Below are 12,883 nucleotides of genomic sequence, written 5' to 3'. Positions count from 1 at the left end.
GTCGGTTATTAATTAAAATATATTTATTCATTGTCTTGTTTCATGTCAATTAAACTCCACTTACCGGTATAAATGTTGAGTTTCTGTGTTTGATAGTTTATGTCATGTTTTTTAATGACTTAATACTATAAATTGGTGTCAGTATATTAATAAAAAAAACCCAGATTTGTTTCTATGTTGATAGATCACGTGACTCTTTTTAAATCACGAAATACATGTATGTTTGCCTTTCATTGCTTTGTATTTTTGGGGATTTCCTTTGATTGTCTTCACATCCGATATTGTTCACAATACAATAATCCATCACTGTGTCAGATTTGATGTACCACAAAATGCACAATTCTTATGAATTGCATATATATAGAGAATCCCCTACTCGTCTTTTTTGACAAGTGTTGATAATTTTTTATATAAAAAAAGACGAGCAGGAGATTTTATTTATCTCCCAACCCATTCTTAGGCGCACAAATAAATAAATATATTTCTTTGATATAGATTTAATTTTACTGAACCTGATTGCATTACGGCGTAGTGATATATCATTTTTTGACAGCAAGTCACTTGTAGCTAAGTCCTTTATATTGACCCGGTGTTTCCTTTACGGTTGTGGGGAGTATTGTAATTGTTTATGATAATTGAGAACTTTTCTAGCCAGAAAGTAGTTCCTTTCTAATTGACCAATCAAATTCATGTAAAGCGATATCTCCTAAGGAGATATCACTCAGTTGATTATGAAAGTTATCACACAAGCGATATCTGCTGTGAGAATGTATTTTTGGGTGATAAAATATATTATCATCTTAGTTTGAATACCAATGCGAACGATACATGCTAGATTTTTATTAGGGGTGTATATTGCTTGCAGGCAAGGGGATCAATGGAACAAAGTTCGAAAAGCTGTTCAAATCCAGACATCAAAACCAGCAGTTGTTTGTCGGTATTTACCTTCACATTTAGAAGTTGCTGACGATTTCGTACAATGTATCGCACAAGAAGTAAACAGTGGCACACCCATGGAAAATCTTATCATGGAATATACGGCTGAATGTAAGTAATATTTTGATAACTATATGCAAGGCCCGCGACAGGTCCCTCAGGTATGGAAGCCTATAACTACCATTCATAATTTCTACTTTTCGCCTCTTCAAAACACGAAAGTCGAAAAGTCGAAAAGTCGAAAAGTAGAAGTTACGACCAAATGTGAGGCGACAACACGCTATACAAGCCAAAATCAACTCGAAAATAGGAAATTAAGAAATAACACACAGCGATAATAGCGCCCCTCGTTTTTTCCTAATTTCTTATTTTCGACTTGCATTTTGGCTTGTATACCGTCTTGTCGACTTTCGACTTAGTCATATTTTTGTATTTATTGATGTTAGTAAGAAGGCGCCAACACGCATACCAAGCCAAAATGCAACTCGAAAAGTAGAAATTAGGAAATTAACACACCACGCTATTAGCGACTTTTCGACTTTCGCCTCGGAAGTTGTTGTAGTCTCAGTTTTCCAAGTCGCATTTGAATACGTGCAATCAGGGTTCACACTGTACACGTATTTCATTCTTTTCCGTCAAAATGGATAATAATGTTTATATAAAAAAAATGTTTTATCTGCCAAAAATGTCTGATAAAGTTCATCCAGATTTTCCGGCGGATTCCCCTCTTTTTTTTATCAGACATTTTTGGCAGATAAAATATCCCAGTTGGCGGAAAAAAATATGAACATTTTTTTTATATAAACATTATTATCCATTTTGACGTAAAAGAATGAAATACGTGTACAGTGTGAACCCTGATTGCACGTATTCAAATGCGACCTGGAAAACTGAGACTACAACAACTTCCGAGGCGAAAGTCGAAAAGTCGCTAAAAGCGTGGTGTGTAAATTTTCTAATTTCTACTTTTCGAGTTGCATTATTGCTTGGTATGCGTGTTGGCGCCTTCTAACTGACATCAATAAATACAAAAATATGACTAAGTCGAAAGTCGACAAGACGGTATACAAGCCAAAATGCAAATCGAAAATAAGAAATTAGGAAAAAACGAGGGGCGCTATTATCGCTGTGTGTTATTTCTTAATTTCCTATTTTCGAGTTGATTTTGGCATGTATAGCGTGTTGTCGCCTCACATTTTGGCGTAACTTCTACTTTTCGACTTTTCGACTTTTCGACTTTCGTGTTTTGAAGAGGCGAAAAGTAGAAATTATGAATGGTAGTTATATGCTTTCATACTCAGGGCAGTGGAACAAGCAACTCGGCGAGGGGGTAGGGGTCTCTTCCCCCGGACTCGAAATTTTTTGTGAGATATATGGTCTCTAGCAACATTGTGGCGTATATCTTTGTTAGTTTGGGGTCACTTTGCTAAACACTGAGATTTAACAACATATATCGTACCAAATACACGTACTGCAGGCCCAGGCTAGGCCCCGATTACCTGCCGGGGCCAAGATACCCTGACGGTGACGAGAACCCCAAACGGAGCGAGGAAGGGCAGGTGGCTTATAGTTTTTAATTCACCAATGTTTCCAAAAATAGTGGACTAACAGGATTCGATTCTAATGGTACCCACGCCACTAGGTACCTATATTCAGAAAAGTCACCGGTTTTCTTCTACTTTATGATCAAGTAATGGTGTATTTATTTATACCAACTATTTTTTTAAAAAAAACAAGAAAAACAAACATTACTCGTAGACCCCCGAGGCCCTCTAGGGTCCGGGCTCCTTGACAAGTGTCCCAGGTGCCCCCCCCCCCTCACGGGCCCTGACTATATGCAGATAAAATATATATAAAGTGTACTCTGCTGCACCAGCTGGGCTAATGAAAACTGTTATACTCCGTTGAATTCCAACTATCAATGATTCTTTTATGTACATGCCCGTGATTTCCCCTTGTCAGTGATGCAGGACGGAGGGCCTGACAAGGACAGCTGTCTAGTCGTTCGGATTGGTCGAAAAACCGAGGTCCCGTGTACACATTGGTGTGCACGTAAAAGATTCCTTGGCAGTTGGAATTCGATATAAGAGTAGGCCGTAGCGCCGCTGCCCGGGCAAAATTTCCCTTATAGCACACTGTATGGCGTATGCCCGTCTTCATTAGCCCAGATTAGGAGCAGAAGAGTAGGACGTTAAACCCCATTTCATTTCATTTCATTTTATATACATGCCAACATGTACATGGGATCGCGTTGTTTCGTAGCCATTCAAACGACTCGAGACACTTCTCCTTGTCCCCCACCCTATGCCACTGACGCTGAAATATCCCAAGGAACTTTCTCAGCCAAACCCATGATGGTAAGCGAAAATGAATTGGAACTTCAAATGAGGAAAATTCATGAGCATTTGAAAAACATTACTCGTAAAAGACTAATTGTAGTTTTGTTTTTGGCTTAAGCGGCGTATAGCCCTATTCATTGGAGCCTTAAATAGGCGGAAATGAGTCTAAAAGCACATAAAAGATATAATTATTTACTGATTTACATTCATTTGTTTGTCCATTTTTTTTATTGTAACTTCTAAACAGTTATGTTTGGTGAAATACATAAGGCTGACATTGACAATTGGGATTTTATTACATTCTTTATTTCCTTCAAATTCGCTTCTGATTATATCGTAAAAGTGTGCATGAAAAATCGCAGCAAGGTATGACATGAAATAGTTTGTGGGACGTTATAAACGAGGTTTGTCGTGGGTTGAGGTAAAATTATGTTCTAACATGCAATTATTGATTATTTGCGATATCGATAACTTTTTAGCATTTCCAAATCTGCTTATGACTGATCAGAAGGCAACTGATTAAAGTTTTGCTACCCGTAGACAATCGAACACATTTGTAAACACTCTCAGCCAAGCTATTATTCTTCCCCGAGATAACCGAGATAAATTACCGGTAGATTTCGAGGAATACTGATTTAGTCGCATGGCAGATGTTTTTGAATATAAGCCAAATGTGTGTATTTTATGTATATTTATCTTAATATTTATTAATCACCTTAAATATAATTTTATTTTTCAACAGCAACAGCCCATTACTGTTTTAATTCAAGATTTGGTTTCTTAGACAGAAGTGACAAAGAAACCTATGAAAAAAACCAAACTTTTTTAAAGAATGTTGACAAGTTCCTTTCTCTGATAGCCCATAGCTTTTATACTTTCCCTGTGTTTAAATATTACCCTACACAACTTTACAAAGAATTTGAAACAGCCGCTGATCTCATTTTTGGGTTAGTAGAAGCTATACGTACTTTGTTAGTTCTTGACCTTTAAAGTACAGTCCATATGAAGCTATAGTTCTATGGGGATCTCAACAAAATCCCGTACAGTCATTTATCAAAAAAGTGACCCTAGTAGATTTCCTGAAACACCCTACTGCACGCTTGCTACTGTAGTCATTCATATATAAGACACGGGATTCACCATTATCAAAATCGAGAGTTTTTGTTTTAACACGTATGTCACAAAGTTGAAATTCCTGAAAACAACTGTTAAAGAGTGGCACTAGACATTCCTTTGGCCAAAACCTAGATTGTGTGAAGGACCGTGTCAAGAATTATCTAGGACTTCACTGCGCGGTCATTACGCGTGGATACAAACATAAAAGCCTTTGGTTGGTAAAAAAAATATGACACAGTCGCAGCAGTCGTTTGTGAACGGTCGTAGCAAGGGGTAATTTCCCATTGACAAGTCATATTTTAAGCCTTCAGTTTCCTAACGAACCAACTATTTATCATAACATAGTCAATAGAAAATTTGGCGCCTTCGCATTCCCGGCTTAACCGAGACTCGGCGACAACGCCACTGCGTTTCGGAATGTCACTTGAAGTTTTCATCTCAGTAAAATAACAATGTCTTGCCAAGTGAGCATGCATCCACACGAAATTTTCTGTACTTGTAGCCAATTGTTACTATATACACTTTACGGCAAATTCACATCAATCTGATTAAACATACATTATGCAAGAGCTAAATCTGCCTATTGCAGGTCTTTCTTTGTCTTTAGGCCTGGAATGTTATCTAAATTATTAATTAGACATTAATTAACGGTTACATGCTAGTTTAACAATTTAGTAGTTACTTTTTAACGCTTAATATGCATATTAATAATATGGAAGTTTACTTCATGTCAGGTTATATACATAAACACATAGGTTTCAATCAAGTATCAATTTAGAGCAGTGTGGCCTGTTATCTGATTAAATGCTTATAATTCTTATTTTATTTTGTATAACCCTATTAAGTTAGCATGCTGGTTCGAAGGTGTTGTTTCTGCTATTATTTGGAACACATTATATTTTCGTTATTACTGCCTAGTTCTAAGTTAACAGTTATTAAGTTGTGATTATTAATGTTGGTCTGATCAAGATGTGATATGGTGAAACCCTATTAAGGATGGTCTTTGTTCTTTAGTACTGATTATCTGTTATTATCCTACTAAGGGGTCAGTCATTATTATTGTTTTTATTAGGGTTTCACACTGCGTATTATTATTATTCTTCTTCTTATTATTTTTTTTTTCCACTTGAGCATATCTCAGAAACTATTTGTCGGATCAACTCGATGTCTTCGGTTTTACTGGGAAAATGGGTGTGACTTAGAGATTAAAGCTATTTCGAACTTTTTGTGACAATGCGAAATGTCCGAAATCACCGAAGTTGTCGTTTTTTTAAATATTGCCGTAATATTAACAATAATTGTCGGATTTTAACATTTGATACATTTTGACATAGCCTGAGACACGGTAAATAGCTACGATTGTTTAGATTTTTGATTTTCGATTAATCTTCGAAGATATTAGGCGCCAAATTTTGAAAATTTAAATTTTGACAAAAAACTTTATTATTTATGAATATTTTTTTATGGCGCTTTACCTATAATTAAAGGGTCATGTGATTTGAGCAAAAATATGGAAAAAAAATTGTATCGATAATTCACCTTGGCCGCTATTGGTTAATTCAGTTTATGGGTTCTGGGTTAATTATTTATTGCTTGATTTGTATAAAACAAAGTTCATATGCTCAATGATGCAAAGTCTCAACTTTTTTATTACCGATAAAGCTTTCTGTCAGCAGCGGAAATGACGTAATTTTGACCAAAACTACAATTTTGGCGGTTAGGTACGTCTTTTCGAAAGCAAATATTATTTTTTTAAAATAAGTAAAAAGTAAGAAGTTGCGCCATGTAAAGGCGCAAAAAAAGTCGGAAGCAGTTTTTTTTTAATTTCGATTTCATTTCTGCGCCATTTCGATTTAAACGTGAAAAACGGTGTAAAATTGAGCTATTTACAACCCATTCAGGCGTTTCATATTTTAAAATATTTCTTTGTGACTTTCATAAACTTGTAGCATTAATTCATACGAAGAGAATCTATCTCAAAATTAGTTTGTAATATGAGCAGTTGCCGAGAAATGGTCAATTTTGCAAGTGTCACTTTTTAGACTATTTTGCCCGTAAAAGAGTCAATTATTATTGGATTATCATAAAAGTGACACCATTTGATGCGTAATGTCAATTGTGACTAGGTCAAACAAATTTAACATTTTCAATATCATCGGAAATGACGTAATTTGGGCAAAAACTATATTTATAGCTTTCGAAACAAATAATTTATTCAGATGAGTCGTATTTGTTATTTGTTTAATATTTGGATAGTTGATTCCAATCAACTAATAGAATGAACCCATAGGATCATATAGATATCACAAAATGGTTTCTAACTTGTTCAGTTCCGGAGAAATAGGCGATTTTCAACAGGTCACTTCTCAAGGTTTTTGGTCCATAAAAGTGTCAATTATTATTCGATTTTCATAAAATTTTCGTGTTTGATACCTAATGCCATTTACGATTTCATACAAGTAACTTAAGATTTTCATTATCACCGGAAGTAACGTCATTTTGGCAAAAACTGTATTTTTAGCCTTCAAAACAGATATTTTATTCAAATGAGTCTGATTTGTAATATTTTTAAAATTATGATATTTGATTCCAATCAGCAAATAGATTGAACCCATACGATCATACAGATACCAGAAAATGGTTTCTAACTTGTACGGTTGCAGAGAAATAGACGGTTTTCTACAAGTCACTTTTCAAGGTTTTTGGTCTATAAAAGTGGCAATTATTATTCGATTTACATAAAATTTTCACCATGTGATGCCTTATGCCATTTCTGATTTCATAAAACTAATTGAACATTTTCATTATCACCGGAAGTACTGTACACTTACATGTAAAAAATGTATAAAATGAATTGATATTGCTGGATTTGGTTGATTCGGCGTCCATTTTATTTGATGTGTGCAATGCTTATGTGAAAACGTTTAGGGTAACGTGGCACCGGTGAAACCCGTCATTACTGCTTCGCAGTTCTAGTTATTTATTGTTATTGTAGGTGCTTCTAATTATTTTAATGGATTCTTCTGATTATTAATTAAGTTGGTGCAAGCCAAAATATGTATAAATAGGCTGACTAGATAGATATTTATTCACCTTAGGTGGAAGTGGACGTAAAACTCCAGAAACGAACGACGAACGAAAAGATATTTATCAGTTACTTGAAAATGTGACCTGTATGTGTTACGAAGCGTCGTTATTAAATAATAGAGAAGTAGTTATATCCATATATACCTTGTGTTGTGTTTTGTTATGAATTAATTAACTTATCCAGACCATAATCAACTCTTGATGCCATCGCTAGCCTGTGATATTAGCGGATTGGAATACATATTTTGAAAAATAATTAAAAGTAAAACTGGATAATCGAGACTTTAGTGATGATGATCGAGGCTAGTTTGTGTTTTTGAGAGTTGTGGAAATTCCAGCAAAGAAAAGGTACATAATGTGACGTCGATTCTCTTCCATCCAAAGTAAAGACATTCTCGATCATAAACATACCCCATGCTACAACCAACATGAATCACCAATGAACTATACATTATTACACCCAACTATTAATTTAGAACAGAAAGAATTCCAAGCCGATTACATTGCCGGTGTCAGATTAAATGACACTTGGGCAGTTACACCTGACCACAACGCTAAGTTTGTATTTGATATACAATTAGTCCAGATATGCCTTAATTCGTATTTATCACGTTGCAAAGTCAAAAGAAGAATATTACAAAGTTTGCGTGAACCCATATCTTTGATCTGATCGATATACAAAAGATGATTACCCAATCAGCGTTCTTAATCCCGCTAGTACCCCTAACGTCGCGGTGTTAATTAATTTATAATCCTATCTCTGTGCAACTTGCACACTTGCACAGACACTTGCAGTAATACACAAATTTAATCAGATGCCTCTTCTCAAACCATCTGTTATTCAATTTATTTGGTTACCAACAGAATTAATTAGTCCAAATTTAGTTGTATGCCTACTGTTAATTCTAACGTAGCGAGAGATTTTTCCTATTTCATTTTTTACGATCTATTTTAGAGTAATGAAGTCAAACCCAACATCCACCAAATCGATAAATTGATCCGCGAAAACCTAGTGAATATGAAGCACTTCTTCCATGTATGGCACGAAGCTAAAGGTAAATTTGTGTTATTTGTAGCTTGATAGAGTTCGGGTCATCATAAAACACACCACGGACATATTAAAGTTGACTCTAATGTCAGACTATATCTTGGATGGTCGTTGGAACAAAGAAGTTTTTAAAATAAATGTTAATTATAACATTAGTTATTACTGTTTCTTCCGGGGTTTGAAAACAAATTTGATGGCACTTGGAAAAGAAAAACACTGTGGCAGCATCAATCTTTGGATTCCAAATATAACGAACCATCTCTATTGGTGTGCTGCGACCAGAGATGAAGACGATTCGACGCAATCACATACCACCAGGAAACCATGTCGTTCCGTAAAAGCCGTAGCGCCGTCGATAACAATTTTACACCCATCTTGTTTTCTTCATAGAAAGCGAATTATTGTTCAGGTTTACTGTTGGCTTACTCCAATTTTTCTGATCAAAAGGACACGGGGAATATAGCTACAGCGACTGTCTTTGTTATTACGGGAGGTCTATATTTGGGACTTTGAGGGAATATGGCTGATTTAATTTTAAAGGGGCATTATGAGAGATTGGATAAAAAGTTGACAGTTCCCGCTCTAATAATTAAAAAGTAGATAACGTAAATAGAATATGCTGAAAATTTCAGTCAAATTGCTCAACTCTGAACCAAGATATTAGCTTGAATTTTTAAACTAGCCTCGATCATCATCACTAAAGTCTCGATTATCCAGTTTTACGTTTAATTATTTTTCAAAATATGTATTCCAATCCGCTAATATCACAGGCTAGCGATGGCATCAAGAGTTGATTATGGTCTGGATAAGTTAATTAATTCATAACAAAACACAACACAAAGTATATATGGATATAACTACTTCTCTATTATTTAATAACGACGCTTCGTAACACATACAGGTCACGTTTTCAAGTTAATGATAAATATCTTTTCGTTCGTCGTTCGTTTCTGGAGTTTTACGTCCACTTCCACCTAAGGTGAATAAATATCTATCTAGTCAGCCTATTTATACATATTTTGGCTTGCACCAACTTAATTAATAATCAGAAGAAACCATTAAAATAATTAGAAGCACCTATAATAACAATAAATAACTAGAACTGCGAAGCAGTAATGACGGGTTTCACCGGTGCCACGTTACCCTAAACATATGTCACTTCTGGTACCAATGAAATCATTAAACAAGTTTTCACATAAGCATTGCACACATCAAATAAAATGAACGCCGAATCAACCAAATCCAGCAATATCAATTCATTTTATACAGTTTTTACATGTAAGTGTACAGTACTTCCGGTGATAATGAAAATGTTCAATTAGTTTTATGAAATCAGAAATGGCATAAGGCATCACATGGTGAAAATTTTATGTAAATCGAATAATAATTGCCACTTTTATAGACCAAAAACCTTGAAAAGTGACTTGTAGAAAACCGTCTATTTCTCTGCAACCGTACAAGATAGAAACCATTTTCTGGTATCTGTATGATCGTATGGGTTCAATCTATTTGCTGATTGGAATCAAATATCATAATTTTAAAAATATTACAAATCAGACTCATTTGAATAAAATATCTGTTTTGAAGGCTAAAAATACAGTTTTTGCCAAAATGACGTTACTTCCGGTGATAATGAAAATCTTAAGTTACTTGTATGAAATCTTGGTTCAGAATTGAGCAATTTGACTGAAATTTTCAGCATATTCTATTTACGTTATCTACTTTTTAATTATAAGAGCGGGAACTGTCAACTTTTTATCCAATCTCTAATAATGCCCCTTTAAAATTAAATCAGCCATATTCCCTCAAAGTCCCAAATATAGACCTCCCGTAATAACAAAGACAGTCGCTGTAGCTATATTCCCCGTGTCCTTTTGATCAGAAAAATTGGAGTAAGCCAACAGTAAACCTGAACAATAATTCGCTTTCTATGAAGAAAACACGATGGGTGTAAAAATGTTATCGACTGCGCTACGGCTTTTACGGAACGACATGGTTTCCTGGTGGTATGTGATTGACAAAGCAACTGCGTCGAATCGTCTTCATCTCTGGTCGCAGCACACCAATAGAGATGGTTCGTTATATTTTAAAAACTTCTTTGTTCCAACGACCATCCAAGATATAGTCTGACATTAGAGTCAACTTTAATATGTCCGTGGTGTGTTTTATGATGACCCGAACTCTATCAAGCTACAAATAACACAAATTTACCTTTAGCTTCGTGCCATACATAGAAGAAGTGCTTCATATTCACCAGGTTTTCGCGGATCAATTTATCGATTTGGTGGATGTTGGGTTTGACTTCATTACTCTAAAATAGATCGTAAAAAATGAAATAGGAAAAATCTCTCGCTACGTTAGAATTAACAGTAGGCATACAACTAAATTTGGACTAATTAATTCTGTTGGTAACCAAATAAATTGAGTAACAGATGGTTTGAGAAGAGGCATCTGACTAAATTTGTGTATTACTGCAAGTGTCTGTGCAAGTGTGCAAGTTGCACAGAGATAGCTAGGATTATAAATTAATTAACACCGCGACGTTAGGGGTGCTAGCGGGATTAAGAACGCTGATTGGGTAATCATCTTTTGTATATCGATCAGATCAAAGATATGGGTTCACGCAAACTTTGTAATATTCTTCTTTTGACTTTGCAACGTGATAAATACGAATTAAGGCATATCTGGACTAATTGTATATCAAATACAAACTTAGCGTTGTGGTCAGGTGTAACTGCCCCAGTGTCATTTAATCTGACACCGGCAATGTAATCGGCTTGGAATTCTTTCTGTTCTAAATTAATAGTTGGGTGTAATAATGTATAGTTCATTGGTGATTCATGTTGGTTGTAGCATGGGGTATGTTCATGATCGAGAATGTCTTTACTTTGGATGGAAGAGAATCGACGTCACATTATGTACCTTTTCTTTGCTGGAATTTCCACAACTCTCAAAAACACAAAGATAATGTGGCATTTTAAAATTCACTCTAACATATTCCAGTCATAAGTATGTAATCTATTACAATTCAAGACGGGAAAGGTCAGCTCTATAGTGTATATTGTATGTGTGGTCCCTGTGACGTCACTGGCCAATCATTCGGATTAAGACTGTAATTGAAAAATTGTAAAGTGTTTTCGGATGTCTGATACTTGTATTGTATTGTTTTATTGCCGTAAACATAAAGTTCATGAGCATTCACAATATGTATATATAAATAGATTGAATAAGGTGATGGGGGATGGACATATAGTATTTAATTCATATTTTATAAGATAATAATAATAATAATAACTAGATCTGCATAGCAGATATCAAAGCTTTCATATAAACTGCAAAAGGGGTTATTAGAATCTATGAATCAACAATCACTTTGACGGAAGATATTCTCTCGGCTAAAAAAATTTTTTTCTCTCAGCTACGAGAGATACGTAGAATTAAACCGGCCCAGAGCCGACCGTGTTGATAAGACGCCGCTTATTTGACATTGACACATAACTAAAGGTGAATATGCCTACCCGTCCAGTTAATACAATGGGCAATCTCACATCGGTCCACTAAAGAGAGGCACATACTAGTCGCCTCCTACTTCGACCCCCAAGACTCTCATACATATAAACCATTTGGTACTACATGTACATGTATTTCGTACTTATATCATATTAAACCCCTTGGCCGCCATGTTGAATCACACAGTATTTAACGTTCTATATCCTAACATCTTTATGAAATCAACGACAAATCTAAACTTGGGCTCTCCAACCATTTTTATTTTTACATCATTCAGTTTTTTTTAAATAAGTAATTCTATCACAAATTATAGTGAAGACTGGACCACTAAACTAGTTACCGATCAGTTTTTCTTTGTGTTAATGCGTTCTACATTTTCAAAGCAATGATTCTTATAATGTGCGAGCCGCCATGACACCGGCGGATATTATAACTTCGATAGGCGAGAAACTTCAGGTAGCAGTTGGGTTTCATTAAATCATATAATTATGCGGTACGGCTTCACCTTTATTTCAATGGGAATTGGTTTATTATATGTGCAGTGCAGTTTTAGGTCAGTTTATGTGTAAATTAAGGGAGCTATACATAGGCAAGTAACCTTTTTGTAGTCATTTGACTAAAAAAAACTTGCGGAAAGGAACTCCGTAGGACAAGCCACTACTGTGGCAGGAGTAACGCGGAAGACATCAGTAGTGGAACCATTTCTAAGTTAATCCCGAAGTGCGTTGCTATTGTAAGAATATATAAAATGGGGTTTACGGTCCCGCTTTTTTGCTGTAGTTTGAGTAATGAGTTAGAGCGTATATTTTGTAGTCAAAAAATCATTGCAAATAGAAGACCTCATCAC

General features: G+C 35.2%; 1 protein-coding gene across 1 annotated transcript in view; it reads left to right on the top strand.

Annotated features, from left to right (window-relative positions):
• LOC126810942 (cytochrome P450 10) overlaps positions 1 to 12,883 on the top strand; it is a 76,228-nt gene that overhangs the window by 4,964 nt on the left and 58,381 nt on the right. The window contains exons 3-4 of the mRNA XM_050536341.2: positions 866 to 1,047; positions 4,018 to 4,222. Of these exons, the coding sequence (XP_050392298.1) occupies positions 866 to 1,047; positions 4,018 to 4,222 (387 nt within the window). The remainder of the gene's footprint in view (positions 1 to 865; positions 1,048 to 4,017; positions 4,223 to 12,883) is intronic.

The sequence above is a fragment of the Patella vulgata genome, chromosome 2 (assembly GCF_932274485.2).
Source record: "Patella vulgata chromosome 2, xgPatVulg1.2, whole genome shotgun sequence".
Lineage (NCBI taxonomy): Eukaryota > Metazoa > Mollusca > Gastropoda > Patellidae > Patella > Patella vulgata.
This window is presented reverse-complemented; position numbering and strand designations above follow the sequence as displayed.